Genomic DNA, 15,354 nt, shown 5'->3' on the forward strand with positions numbered 1-15,354 from the left:
AACTACGCATCTATCTAGTGGGTGCAGAATATTTTCCAGTGCCTAAACATCCTTTTATCACCTTATTATTTCAAGAATCTGTAAGATTATAACATTGTGACAGTTTGTGGCTTTGTTTTGTTTTGTTTTGAAGATGTTAGAATGAACATGCAAATTTCACAGATATTTGTGTGTGTGGGGGGGAGACATGTTAATGCATTAAGAAAAATGCCTAATTAAAAATAATGACTATTTGAGCTGCAGTGAAGAAGAAATGGACCAGGAAATGTGCCAGGTAAAGGGTGAACACTGAAACTTGCCTTCGAAGCCAGTGGCACAGGGACACGAGAAATGACCAATTAAATCCAAACAGGTGGCCCTGTTCTTGCGGGGTGAACCTGTGCATTCATTAGCTTCCACTTCACAGAATGGTCCTTCATAGCCAAGCACACAGTGGCAGGTGTAATTATTCTGATTAGCTACACAAAAGCCATGGTCTGAGCAACGGTGGTGAAGGCAAAGCTCTAAGCCAAGTTCACAGAAGTAACCTGGAGGATACATATACCTGAAAGCCACAGAAAATAAATTAGCCATCTAATTCCACAAATTGTAAGGGTTATCATAACCTGATCCTGGCTTCTTCTCAAAACAGTGTCATCTTAAACACAACTTGGTGACAGCTCCAAATACATCAAAAAGGGTTATGGTGAATCAGATAAGAAGCCTTCATCACCTTCGTACTTGGTAAACCACGCCCCTTTAGCGCCCTTCAAATTATATGAAGAAAACTGAAAAGTTTAATCCAGGTAGGATGAACTGTCTATCACAATCTGATTTCTCTAATAGGAATTTAAAATTATTCACGCATCCATGTCAGAACCATTGCAATGGGACACACGCAGCCATTGGTTACATGCTGGTGGGAGCCAAACAGCATCAAAACTGCGTTCTCCAGCAAAGGTTTGGAGCAGAAAACAGCTTTGAGTCAGAAAGTTTCTCCTTGAGTTGACGGCGACCAATTTTTGTTTTGTTTTCCTTTTTTAACGGTGTCGATACAAATCTTGATCCATTATATTATTTCAATTTGGTGATGTTTATGTGATATAATTAAAGATTATTGACATTCTATTATTTAGATAACTTAGAGTATTGAAAACAGAGAAGAGGAAAAATATATTCTGTCAATATTAATTACAATTTAGAGTACCAGTATTACAAGCATTAACATTATTTGGCTTTGTCATTCCAGGTTGAGTATGAGATTGAGAAAAAACCCACTGCAACTCGCATCAAAGTATCTGTTATAGAATAAAAGTTTTGGTCTTAAGCTAACTGCTTAATATTAATATCTCCATTGTTATCTCCATAATCTATATTTATATGGAAAAAATAGACGAATGGAGCAAAGTTAACAAGAATTAAAATACCAAAAAAGTAGGAAAAGGAAAAGGAAAACAACAAAATAAATAAATAAAATTTTAAAATATTAGGTTTCTGACTTCCCCCTTTTATACATCTACTAATTTGCAATATTTGTAGATATTTAGGCCCCCTTAGAAGCCAAATTGTAAGTGATTATATTTGCCATGCTGCATGCTGTGTTGTATGCATGGGAACCATTCTTGCTTAAATTTAGTTTGTATACACACACACACACACACACACACAAACTTAGTTTTGCCATTGCTGCATATTCTTTAAGTTTAAGTTCCTAAGGCTACCCCTTATGTGAGCCTTTCTAGTGGGAGGAGGAACCATATGAAAGCAGCTGTAACATTCAAAGCTCTTCCTGGGATAAATCACCACATTAAAGCTTCTCTATCAGAAACATATAAAACACACATTACACATCTAGTAAGTTTTACAAAGATGTCCACTTCTCCCAAAGTGACTTACAGCATTTTGTATTGTATTGTATTGTATTGTATTGTATTGTATTGTATTGTATTGTATTGTATTGTATTGTATTGTATTGTATTGAGTTTAGGTGCTGCCCAACTCCAACTGACTGTAACTGGGGAATCATCTAGCATCTCCTAGCAATATTTAAGCTAATATAGTTCTATTTTATTTATTTTGATAGATGTACAGTATATCTTGTCTTTTGTACAGCAGAACATGGTGGCATACGTAGTGCTCCTTTCCCTTGTTCTTCTCCAGAACTACAGTCCTGTGAAGTAGGTTGGACTGACAGTGAATGCTTCATTCAAAGTCACCCAGGAGAAGGTAGGTTTGAATCTGAATCTCCTTGCTCTTATCCCACCACCTTTATTGCTACCCCACACTGGCTCAGTATAATACATATCCTCCCACTGATACATGATGGTTCAATAACTCTAGAAGTTACTAGTAGGGATTCTTCCTAATTATGACTGGGATTCCACCTGCAATGACCCTTTCAGTTTAGCAATGTTATTTGTTTTGGTAAATGATTCTACTTTCTTATAGTTGCCACTTTCTGTAAAAGACAAATCTTTGATATAATAAAGAATTCCAGCAGGCATACAGGATATGATGATGGAAAGGTTATTTGAGAATAGAAGGAGTTTTCCTCATGACGAATACTCTATCAGGGTGTCCTACACGATGTGACAGGGTTGGCATGTTGCAGGTCCCATCAACTAAAGGGTGACAATTGGTGGGATGCAGAAGGTGTGCCTTCTCCGTCCCAGTGTCTGCCCTTTGCAAGAGCAGCTCCCCATAAGATTCCACTGGCTCTAACCTTGCTGGTCCTTCAGAGGGCCTTGGAGACCTAATTCTTCTCCCAGACACTGGGCCTGGATGGCATGTGAGCTTTCTGTAAAGGTACGAGGGTCGTGTCTTGTTCCCAGCACCGTCTTTTTCAAAATTATTTTTGCTTTTATACTATGAATGTTTTTGACCCTGTTAGCTGCCCAGAGTTGTTCTGGGAGTGGGCAGCCCTCTAAACTGAATGAATGAATGAACAAATAAACATGCCGAATTTCTGCCTACTCTGCACCTATTAAAAACACAAGATACTTAGCCAGAAAAGGAAGAAGGAAAAAGAAAATAAAAACTAGCAGTCATAGAAATCTTGGTTTTATGAGAAATGTTTCATGAAAAAGGTAAATTTCACATCTTAAGGCACTACTGCAACCGTGAGGATACAAGAGACCTGTAGACTACAAAACATCTACCTCATAAAGGAAGAGAAAAAGTTGTAAGCACAGAGAAGGAAAATGTGTTAAATATGCATTAAAGGGAAAATGGGGATATATATATATGAATGATATTCAGGATTTAATGGTACTGTTCCCCCAAAAAAATCCCACTTACATTTTTTTTCCCTATCTTCCTCCTATAATTTGGTGAAAAAGAAATCGCTTGCATTTTTTTTTAAAGGAGAGAACATTTCAGTTAAAATTTAATGAAGGGATTTAGAGTTCTTAATTTTACTTTAGTTAAGAGGCAGCCAAGGCATTATCCTATCTTTCATTGTATAATAATAGCTCCAAGAGTAAGGATTGTGCAATAGGAACTGTGTAAAACTATCTCAGTTAAAAATATTCCAAAGCCAAAACAGCTGTTTTGGGTGTCCTGAGGACACCCAAACAGGATGAACTGACTGTATTTTTCTCCAAGGCTGGAATGAAGTGGAACTTTTTTTTTTTTTTTAAAGATATCCAAATCATGGACAATGGAAAGTTCATTATCTAATAAAATAGCAGGTACAAATGATATCTCTGCTGCCATTGGCTGGAGCTATGTGAGAGGAGAAAGGGTGATGGGAATAATGGAGAATCCCTTCAGTTTATATTCTATGCTTGTTTTTGCAGGCAAGCCTGATTACAATTATAAAGGTTCACTATTGCTTTCATTATTTCTATGTTTATGTTTTAGATTTTTTTAATGTCCCATTTGCTATTTTTCTATACACTGAGTGGTAAATAGTGCAGAGCATGGAGCTCACGCACTTCCAGGCAGAAAGGGGGGGGGAGTGAATATCCCCTCCCCCAAATGACTACAGGTAGTCCTTGACTTACAACTACTCATTCAGCGACCATTCAAAATTACAACAGCACTGAATGAGGGGGACTTCATTCACCTGGCTTGTGATTATGACATTGCAGTGAGCTGTGGTCATGTGATCACCATTTGCAATCTTCCCTGGCAGCTTCCCACAAACAAAGTCAATAGGGAAGCCAGTAGGGAGGGTCTCAAGTTGCTACCATAGCTTGCTCCAACCACTTTTTCTCCTGAGGATCCCCACTATCCCAGGGATCTCATACTCATCCTTGCCAGATGGTCGACACTCCCCAGCTCCAGCCCACAGCACACCCCCATCCCCCCACGCTCCTTACTTGGGACTCCTGCCTCTTCCCATTTAACAACCTGCACAGTCCTGGGGTTACAATGGCAACCAGGACTGCCCAAATTGCCATCACTAAGTGATGCAGTTACGTGACACCGTGCTTTACGACCACATTGCTTAGCAACCGCAATCCTGGTCCCAGTTGCTGTTGTAACCCAAGCACTAGCTGTATCCTCAACTTCTTGGCCCTTGCCATATTCAGCAGGTGGTTTCCTATACGTTACATTGAAAAAAAAGTGGCCCTCAACTGAGAACAGGTTTTGCAATCCTGAACGAATGAATTAAACTAAAGCAAGAGAAATGCTTGTTTAATAAGGGGGAATGTGGTCAGTTCCTGGATATTGTTACTTGAATGGCTGCCGAATATTTGGAACCAAATACAGGGCAAAGGTGGCAACACCAGTTAATTATATATATATATTTCCTTTCTATCTGAACTCCAAGCTAGATATGCATCATGCTTTGAAGAAGTTACTCTGTCATGGGCCTCTGCTAGCTTTGAGACAAAGCATAAAGTGTTTTTTCCCCCCCTATTTGAACATTTCTATCTTTCAGTTGAGCCCAAGGGATGAAGGAAAGCCCCCCTCTGAAATTCTGTATAGTTCTATTACCAATATTGTGAAATATCTGAAATCTTTAATTGATCTGATCAATGCTAAGACTTATTAACTGTGCCCTAAAAATCCTCATTGAATTTATAGGAGGTTAGCAGTGCTTTTCTGAATGTGAATGACAATTCCCACTTGGCTAAAATGCAACAAAAAATTTTGTGCTGCTATAACTATCATATTTCTAAACTCACCAATGTTTACAGAAATCTGGAGGAGAGGGAAACTAATATCAGAAAAGTTGCTTTTGCTTTCCCCAGAGTTATTATAATAATTGGAAATCTTTCAGCTTAATACAAAAAGTCCACTGCCCTCTTTTCATTAGCTTGGTTAGGCCCTCCAGTTTACAATATTAGTTTCAAGCTTTGTTTATCCCCTTGATTGTGGAACATTTGTTCTGCCAATCTGTTAAATATAGATGACTGCTTTGTCCAATATGCCTTAACTACTAATTATTTCTTGTATGTAAAACATGATTAGGAGAAACCATTATAAACAGTAAGTTCTCCATATCACATGTGATTAAAAATAGCTGATACATGTGTTCCCGCTTGTAATTATCATTTACTGTTTATAAGCTGTAATCTAATAGTAGTAAAAAACTTTGTTCAATTATTATTTGATCCAAATGCACAATAATGCAAACAGAAATATTTTTAATCTCATAAAAGGATATGATTTTATTTTCATTTTAAGTGGCATGCATTTCCTGGTAATGAATTCATATGAGAAGATGATATTGAAAATAAACTTTCTTTTCAGGGTGTTCCATCTATCAACAATTTAACTAATTTTCTTAAGCCAAGGACTACTTTAGCTGATTATATGCTTTTTGATGGAGTTGTCAAACATTTGTTTCTCCAGCTCCAGGAAAGATAGAGGAACAGATTTTGGCCAGGCCTGTTTATATCAGAGTCAAAAACTAAATAAAACCAGCACTGTTTATTAAAATCTGCTAACTGCCTGACTTTTATTTATAGCTGGTTCCCCTTATCTACTCAGGGAAAGTGGAAAAAGCAAGGAGTGGCAAACCAGGTTAAGCTCCACACAACCTTAGATTAGATATGGAGAGACATGGAAATCCCCAGGAGGAGGAACAGACTCAGGTTTATCCGGAAAATGAATCATTCAAGCACTTTTTTCAAATGTTTAAAAAGGATTGAGAAAGATCTGTGTAAGGGTCCTATTCTCTTTTTTCCAAAGAGAAGAAAACACTTCCCCAAATAAGGTGCCAGATGTAGCTCCTTAGAAGACAGAGCCTTCTTTTCTTTTCTTTTTTTGGACCTTCACAAAGTCAAGATGTTGGTGGTGCAGCAAAAATTGTAGTAGAACTTCCATGTTTTTCCTGGAAAAAGGTGCTGCTAATATTCACAGTCTTAGAGCCAGAAAACACAATATTACATCAAATGTGTATATCAGATATATAAACATAAAATACAACAAAATAATATAATAATAATAACCCAGATTAATACTATTCTTCGGTGCCAAAATAACCCAAATTATTGAATTAATAATTATACTATAATATAATGCTAAGTAAGGGGGCTAAAATCCACTCTTGCATTATCTTTCCAGCTCCAGAAAGATGCTGCCAGAGGGAATATCTAACTCTCAATGAGTTATTAAAGAGTCTGGATAAGGAGGAAAAATGTATTTATTCAATTTATATGGCTTCCCATCTCACATTCGTGACTGGGCAGCTTACAATTAAAACATAAACAACACCAAAAACACAGAATAAAACAACCATGAAAACAATACAAAATGTTAAAACAATTAAAAACAATTAAAACAATATCTTCTAATTTGTTATAGCTTTACCCAGTCTTTTCTTCAGAAACCTCAAAATAGCCTACACAGTTTCCTACCACAGGTAATAATGACATGTTTTCATTGGATGACACTTTGTACTAGTTTCCCACATACAATGTAAACACAAAGACAACCATGGCATACTAGATTACTAAGATACACTATTATTTTGGAATTGATTCCTTCATGAATATGCTCACCATTCCTTTTAAATATGCTATGCTGTTAATGTAAGTAAATAAAGCAGCCAGCACTGGGGCCACCAATCTTGATTTTCTGTTAGTAATTCTGAGAGTGAAATCACCTCTAGGAGCTTTTCCAGGTTTCAGTTGTGTGATGAGATTGCTAACCTCAGCTATAGACACAGACCGCCATTCAGGAGGTACCTTGCTATGGGGACCACCACTGGGTTATTTAATCATTTTGTGTGGAAAATGCTCTGAAAAAAATCGTCTGAAATGTTTGCACGTATTTGGCAGATAGGACCTGGTCATCTAACCATAAGAAAGCAGTTAACAAGGTGCCAGAACAGAGTTCTGAAGCTTAGAAGCTGCGATTACTCTCCTACAATTCTCTCTCAATGTTTCACGTGTCTTAGATTTTCAGATATTGATAGATCTTCTTATACTCTCTGACTGACTGAAAGGAATCTAATAAGTAGTCAGATCAAAAAGTTTATACTGCAGTGATAAAGTTGTTGGAAGTCTAGATAATGAGCCTTGGAGAATATGAATGATAAACCAGTAATGTGATAATATCTGTTCGGAGGAGTCTGCTAAACAAATGTGGGAGTGAAGTTGAAGGTGAGGTTCTGTACTGAACAAAGCATACAGGTGTTTGCCACTCTGGAAGACCATTTATTCCAAATATGTCCTTTTATAGTGGCCCCAAGGACATAATGACCTCTGATTAGAAATGTAATACTTACTTTAGGACTCAGATAGCAGATTAATGGGAAATGATTTATCAGGACAATTTCCAAAATAAACATATTAAATGGACATAAATATGTGGAACCGTACTATAATCAATTACACTGGCTCCTTTGGAATCCAAAAAGTTAGGTCTCCATTTAAGTCTCCCCTAGCATTGCCATTTAATAAAAGCAGATCCAGACTAACTGTAAACTGAACCAAACAGAAGCCTGCCATATTACAGTGTTTATCTTTGGATCATCAAGTTTGTAAAGAGCAACCTCCCTTTTTTGTGGGGGAGAGACCATTTAAAGTGAGCTTGTAAGATAGCATCAAACTTCATGAGCATTCAAGTTTCCAGCAATAATCACTAGTGCATTGGGTACTGGCAAAGTAGTCTATTAATATAACTTTCAAGAAGATCCCATAGGTGCTCATCTGTACAATGCCCCTACCTTGTCCTTGCAACAGAAAGAGAACAAAAATTTATGAGGGTGCCATGGAATAAAAACACGGGTAATCTGTTTTATTCAAACTGAAGCTTTTACAAAGGTTTCCAGAATAGCCCTAAGTGTAGCATTACCATTTCACAATCTTCCTAACCTGAGGCCTTTCGTGATATCTCTTCTAAAAATGTTCCAATCTGATTTCAAATTATACTCCTCTTTTCCCAGTTATTTTTACCTGAGAAATGACTGCGAGGAATAACCATGGTGGCAGATTTCTTTTTTCTCTTCAAGTAAGCTCCCAAGCAAATAAGCAGAATTCCTGGGGTAAATAAGGTTTACCTCGTTTCTCAAAACTCTCCCTTATTCAATGGTTTGGGTCAACACACTGTGATACATCTTGATGTGGTTCAGTTGGTTTTTGCTTAGTGCAATAGGTGAACTCAGCAACTTGGTATTTGTAAGCCATGATTTATGCTGTGGCTTAAATGCCATAATTAGGCAATATAAAGCAATGACCAAATAAAACAATTTGCTCTTTCTGAATTTTAAGTAGACTGCAACATCCTTTGGATATATATGGGTAGAAATTATGTTCATTGCATGCCAACAGATTCAGAAATTATTGGTTCCCAGTTCAGAGATTGATGGCAGTAGACCCACCATCTACTTAGATTATGCCTATCTATGAGAATAGAGAGTAAAAAGTTATACTCAGAGCTCTGCAATCAAAGTTTCTGTACAACAGACTTGGGGCATTATTGGATAAGCACCAAGCATTTTTCAATGAGCAGGTGGTAACTGTGGCCAGGAAGGCCTTTCCACAGCTTCATCTGGTGTGCCAGTTCTGCTGCTTGCTAGTTTGGAAGGCCCTTCAGACAGCACTTAGGCCCTAGTCACCTCATGGCTTGATTAATGCATTGTGCTCTACATGGGGCTGCCTTTGAAGACCACCTAGAAGCTTCAACTGATCCAGAGTTGTACAGGCACTGATGGGCATGCCTCAGTATGCCCATATGACATAGAGCATGGTTACTTGACAGACCACCTATCTCCTGTGGTGTCTGCCCAGGTGGTTCAATCCAACATAACTGATATGCTCCGGATTCCTTTAATTAAGCAGTGCCATGCCATTTATCAGTACCCTTGAAATGTATCTTCTCTATTGGGACAACTGCCTTCTGGATGGGGTTCCTCCTGAAATCTAGGTGGCTTCCACCTTGATGGTGTTCTGAAGAATCTTAAAGACCTGGCTGTTTTCCCAGGCTCTGGGCTAGTACAGTTTGAGCCTTTGGTAGAGTATGTGATTGATGTTATTGTTGTTGTCTGGATTTGCCATCTTGTCTTATGTTTAATAGGTTTTTTCCCCACCTTATTTGATGGTATATTTGCTATTTCATTTTTTATGTCATGAGCCACCCTGAGTTAATTTGCAGTTGGATAGTGCCTAAATTTACTAAAATAAATAAAGAGGAGGAGGAGGAGGAGGCATTATTTTCTGTGCAGGCATAATTTAGTGCAGCTACAGTTAGAAGCATCCCCCATTTTGCTGAATACATCCCTGCTTGAATTGGTAGACCTGGGTCTAAATAAATATTAATTAAGCTTTGCTAACTATGGCCTTCATGTTTTCCAATAAACAAACTGGTAGAGTGTCCACCTCACCAATATTTACTACACATATCTTTTCTCTCTCTTTTTGGTGTTAAATACATTGCTTCCACAGTCTTCTTCTATTAAAACTGCTTTGAATGATGCCAAGCAATCCTAACTCTATGTAAAAGATGTATATGAAGTGATTACATGCCTGCTCTTCTAGGGAAAGTAATCATGTTGGTCTCTAATGAACATGACCTTCATTAATGTCCTAAATCTTTCTAGCAGCAGCACACTAAATGTACTATTAAAAGCTTTGAGATAGGGTTAATTTGCTATTTAACTTTGCAGCAAGTTAAAACCTAAATTCTAAGCAATTTCAGAAAGATGCCTGTGAGATTTCTGAGATCTGAAGGTTTAAAAAACAATCTTAGAGAATTTGGTTGTTGACATATTTTATTAAACTTTTTCAAAAGCAAACGTTATATCATATTTTTGCTATTTTTCATGATAACCAGAGAGGTAACATAGCATATTGAAATTTGGGGAGATGGTTTGGATTCAAATACTCACATGGATCTATATGCATATTATAGCTTTGGGGCAGTCGTTAGTACTTGATTCAGTCTAGCTCGCAGAGTTTTATTATAATGTCAGGCATACCCACCTAACATCCCTTGAAGAAGGATAAGATTCCTCTTTATTAAATAAATAATACATACTACATACTCAGTTCATATCGAGAGAGATCTAATACGAAGTCTGTGACCTTTAGGAGGCTTTAGGAAACCTTTAGAGGAGAGGCAAACTTGCTCTAAATAATTCCTCATTGGAAATATGAATAATTAATTTTCTCTAGCTATCATGTTTTAGCCATATTTTGTATTCAGAATTAGAATTTTATATCTGAAGATTTTGCAGAAAGAATGTTTGATATTGTTTGACAGTTGATATGCAACAGTGGTCATATCTGGCACAAAGTTAGCAAAATTGGACAGCTGATCTGTATTAATTATCATTATCTAGCATGCGCCAATGAACATTTGTTGACAGGCATCTGACCAAACATCATATTGAAACAATCCATTTTTGACAGCATTTGAGATATAGCATTAGACAACTGACAAGCAGTGGAATTTGGCAAATTACAGCATTGAATATAAGCAATTGGACTGGACTATTTAACAGTCTGACATGCAGTAGCAACCAGATTTTGACATCTCTGACTGTGGAGTTGCAATAGAGGTTAGTAAATTTTATATTTACTTTGTTCACTGAACACCACATTCTAACAGAATTTCTGAGAGGTCTGGTATGGTTTACACATTTTATATCTTAATTCGTTTTGTTTTGGATAGGATTAACTTGCTAGTACCTACTTGACTGGGTCAATTCCCATACAATTCCCATATGTAACCCCCACTTTTCAGGCAAACCTTTGAAACTTCTTAAAAATAGTTGCTACTGGGGAGAAGAAGGAAAAGATGGTTATATGGCAAATCTTTTATAGCATAGCCATTGGATACAACGATACTTAGATTTTAAAAGTTTGTATTTTAGTTTGCGTGCAATTTGTGCCATAGGAGAAGTTTGTCAAAGCGCATATCCTGAAGTCCAACAATTATTGATCAGACACAAATGATCAACTTTGTTTTCACTCAGTTGTGCTGTGGCACAAATGGTGTATTCTGTTACTGGGATATTCTGATCCCCCTGGAATGGAGTTCCCATAGATGAAAAGAGAATATGTGCTTCCCTGGCAGTTGTGGAAGGTTGGGAATTTTGCTTAGGTATGCTTGGTTTTGGTTTTTTTTTGGTTTGATTGATAAGATAAAAATGTGTCAGAAACCTGAGCAAAATTCTCCACAGTTGCACGTAAAAGGCATGTTCTCTTTTGTGTGTTGTCCTCTGCATGAAGGAAAAGTGGGACTCATTCTTGCTCTCTCTCTCTCTTCCAATTTTTAAGTGAGGAAAAAAATAAGATTTAAACATTGTGTCTGATCAATAATTGTTACACTTAGGATGAGTTTTTTGACATACTTCTGCCCCTGCTCCAGCAGCGCACTAATCAGACTGTATTCACAGCCATACGGTCTTCACTCATCCTTCTGGTGATCCATACTTAAAATAAAGCAGCTTGCCTTCCGAACAAAAGCATCATTGAACACAAACAATGCCTGCCAAATGGCCAAGCTGTGATTTTGAGAAAATTAAAACGTGCCACTGATGCTGAGCTTCCCCTGCCCTTATTTGGTTGTTTGTATTTTGCCTTCCATGGAGAGGCAAGTGAGGCCTGGGTGGATACATTTCCTGCCATAGCAATCATCGCAATGCTCCCCCAAAGCACTGCCCACAGTGCGCATCGTATAGGCCTGGCACGTTTGCTACCATTGCTGCCAGCTTTTCACTGTGCAGGCAAGGCTTCCAGGCAGCAGGACTGAAAGGAGTGCTGGGCCCATGGAATTAAATTCACTGGTGGGGCAGCCTTGTTATGTCATCATTCCAACATTATAATTGTATTTATTTTCCTATGAACTATTTTTTCTTCATCTATACCTTTGCATTTCAACACATAATGGGTTACGATGGGTCAAATTCAGACTACATTAGCCATTCTTTATCACCAGTAAAATAAATAAAACTTCAGTATGAATGACTAACTTATTCCATTGATTGCAATGGGACTAAAGCACAAAGAACTTTCTCTGCATCCAACTCTAGAAAAATGGCTCTTCTGATATATGTGGATAAGCAATCCTATTTGGTGTCTTTATTTTCAGTTATGATGGGCTGAATCTTTTTGACTGTTCTATAACTAACTTCCCCCCAATCTTTCACTACCGAAGGTCTCATGCTCATTTTCCCTGGCCTGTAGCAGGCGGGTGCCCCGGTTTTGTAGGTCATGGCCTCATGACATCCCCTTCATCGCATCCCAGCTCCCCACAAAAGCAACTTACATTTGTCTTTAGCTGTTCCAGCATTTAAGTAGTGTTTTCCTTTTTCTCCAGACACAAATCTTATCATCTGAAGGACATATACATTGACCAGACTTTTCTGGCAGTGACATGATCAGGGTCCTTTCAGCTCTTATTGACTATCTGTGGTTGCTGTGGAAATACCCTCTATCTTCTGATCTCTGGATACTAAATTCCAGGGCTCTCACCCTACACCAAACATCTCTTTCTTCCTGCTTCTGTCACCCCTCCAGGTTCCCAGGCTGTCAAGGCTTAGAAGGATGACAGGTGAAGAAGAAGATTGCCAGTTTTCAAATCTCAACGAATTGCTCCATGGGACTGGAGAACTGGCATCTAAAGAATTGCTGCTTTCAGCTCTGGCAGCCAATGAGGGCCCAGACAGTGCCAATGAAAGCTGAAGGAACGGCTCTTCAGAAACAAGTTTTCTGAAGTGCCTGATTTATGTCTGAGGGTTGTGGAGTGATTCTGCCTGATAAATCAGGTGATGCTGTCTTGTTGCAACCTGGCAGAGAGCACTGATCAGTGGTTGGTGGGTGGGTGGGTGGGTGGGTTCTCCCTGGTAAAGTGGGAGAGCATTGCTTTACCGGCAGACAGCCTCTCCCTCGGTTCAGCTACCAAGTTCTGACAGATGGTCTAGGCATCTGTCAAAATTTGTATCCAGAGTGACTGGTTGTTGTTGTTTTTCCTGATGGTAGGTGATGTTCGAGAAATCCATCAATTGCATTTCTTAAGTCATCTCACATTAAATCTAGGAGGACACCACCAGTTGCTGGTCTCGCTGCTAAGGAAGAACACCGCTCATCAGCAAGGGCAAGGCAATGTATGCAAGCATATATTTGTGCCACCTCACGAACTATGGAAAGCACATAAATGTGACTGTGAGAGAGTATCCCAAAATGCTGCACTCCCATTGGATTTGAATATTCGGTACATGACAGTAATATCTCTGTGCATTTCCTTTTTCCTAATTTGCAAAAACAAAACAAAATAAAACAAAAAAATCTTCTCAGGACTTCTAAGCTCTATCATATCTTGGCTGTAGAACTCCAGATGAAAAATAGATAGCAGCAAAGAGATACCGAAGATTCTCTTTGTTCCCATATAGAGGCTATTCATATTTTTGCTACCCAGATCTGGTAGTCCTAATAATGGTACTTTTCATGTAAAAGGCTGCCGAACATATTTGCATTCCATGCCCCTGATAGTACAGAAAAGCTAAGAAACAGAACGAAACATGGGCTAGGTTGACGTCTTTATCTGTAACTCAGATTAATGTCGTGGTCTCATAAAATTTGGCCAGCTTTGATTTCTCCTCTGTGTTGTTACCACAGGAGGTTAATGGGGATCAGAACATGAACATAGCTAGCTAGACCTTGCGCTGGCATTTATGGCTGCCTCACTGCACATATTTATCTCATTTTAATGTGAGGGCAATTAAAATCTCACCTGTGGAACCTGCTCAGGGACAGAGCTTGGAATCATAGCAAAAACAATGGGGCTAGACTGAAGGTGGGTGAAATTGCACTGCTGACGTGTACCACAATGCTCAAAAGATGTGCCCTTCACCTGAGCTCAGTATTAAATAATTGCAACAAGTCCAGATGTATAGCTTGAAGGGGACTGAATATTTACAGCTTTGCCTAAGAAACTGGATCATAGGTAGAACCCTATTATTATATTACTACTGCACAAAAGCTGGGTAACAGAACGCTCTAAGTATTATGTGTAATTCGGCTGTAGAAGACTAAATGCATCTTTTTTCTATAGCCTCTGTATAGATGTCAAAGTACTAGAAAGGAAGCGTACATTTTACCGTTCATGCTTTATCATTTCGCATTGTGAGTAAAGAATGTTTGTTAACACAGAAGTACTGGTAGTAGATAATGCACTGAAGCATTTTAGGAAATCTATTCATAAAATTTCAAAGAAAAAGAAAACAGTCAGTTGCTCCATCATTGAATAGTATAGCTTGGATCCAAAGAACCACGAGCAGAGAGAGAAAATGCTTTGTCCCATGAACTCTTTTGTAAAAAGCTAGACAGAACAAAACAACCCTTGAAAACATATGACCGCATATCAAGAATGAAAAATAAAGATGCAGGCTATAGCGTCTATAAATAAACTCCTGGTGGCCGTAAAGGACTATTAAGAATAAACTTACAGTATGTAAGATTTTGCATGAGAGATGGTATCAATGGAATAGCAAATCTGTACTTTTGGCTTCCCTCTTTCAGGTGATACTCTTTTGCAAAAGAATAAATAAAAATAAAAAATGGTAATAACCTTTTTGTGAGTAGAAAAAGCTTTCTAGTGGCTAAGAGGACACATCTGAATACAACCTTTCCTAGGAGTGTGCAAGACATTTCAAATTCAAACCATTCTGAATTTGAAGGCTACCGTTTCAAACACGTAACAGCTGTTTTTCAGTCATGTTGAACATCGATGTGGAGGTGTTTCAGGCTCAAAAAAAGAGGATCTTGCACCCATGACATTACTTTTTCAAGCTTGGAACATTTCATTCGACCCTCAGACTAGCAGTTTTGCGTTCCGACTTGGGTATTTCAGAAGCTTGAGATGACATGTTTAGATATGAGATGGTTAAATGTGAAACTTTTTGCACACTGTTCAGCTTTTCTATTGTCTTCTTTTAGAAAATAAAGTCCCACAATGCCTGTCTTTTTCATGTTC

General features: G+C 38.2%; 1 protein-coding gene across 1 annotated transcript in view; it reads right to left on the reverse strand.

Annotated features, from left to right (window-relative positions):
* Positions 1-228: 228 nt before the first annotated feature.
* LOC103055766 (protein eyes shut homolog) overlaps positions 229-15,354 on the reverse strand; it is a 128,026-nt gene continuing 112,900 nt past the window's right edge. The window contains exon 9 of the mRNA XM_007434773.2: positions 229-544. Coding sequence (XP_007434835.2) covers positions 229-544 — 316 coding nt within the window. The remainder of the gene's footprint in view (positions 545-15,354) is intronic.

The sequence above is a fragment of the Python bivittatus genome, unplaced genomic scaffold (genome assembly GCF_059951505.1).
Source record: "Python bivittatus isolate LINGU-HERP-01145 unplaced genomic scaffold, Pbiv_v1 ctg000020_np1212, whole genome shotgun sequence".
NCBI classification, from domain to species: Eukaryota; Metazoa; Chordata; class Lepidosauria; order Squamata; family Pythonidae; genus Python; species Python bivittatus.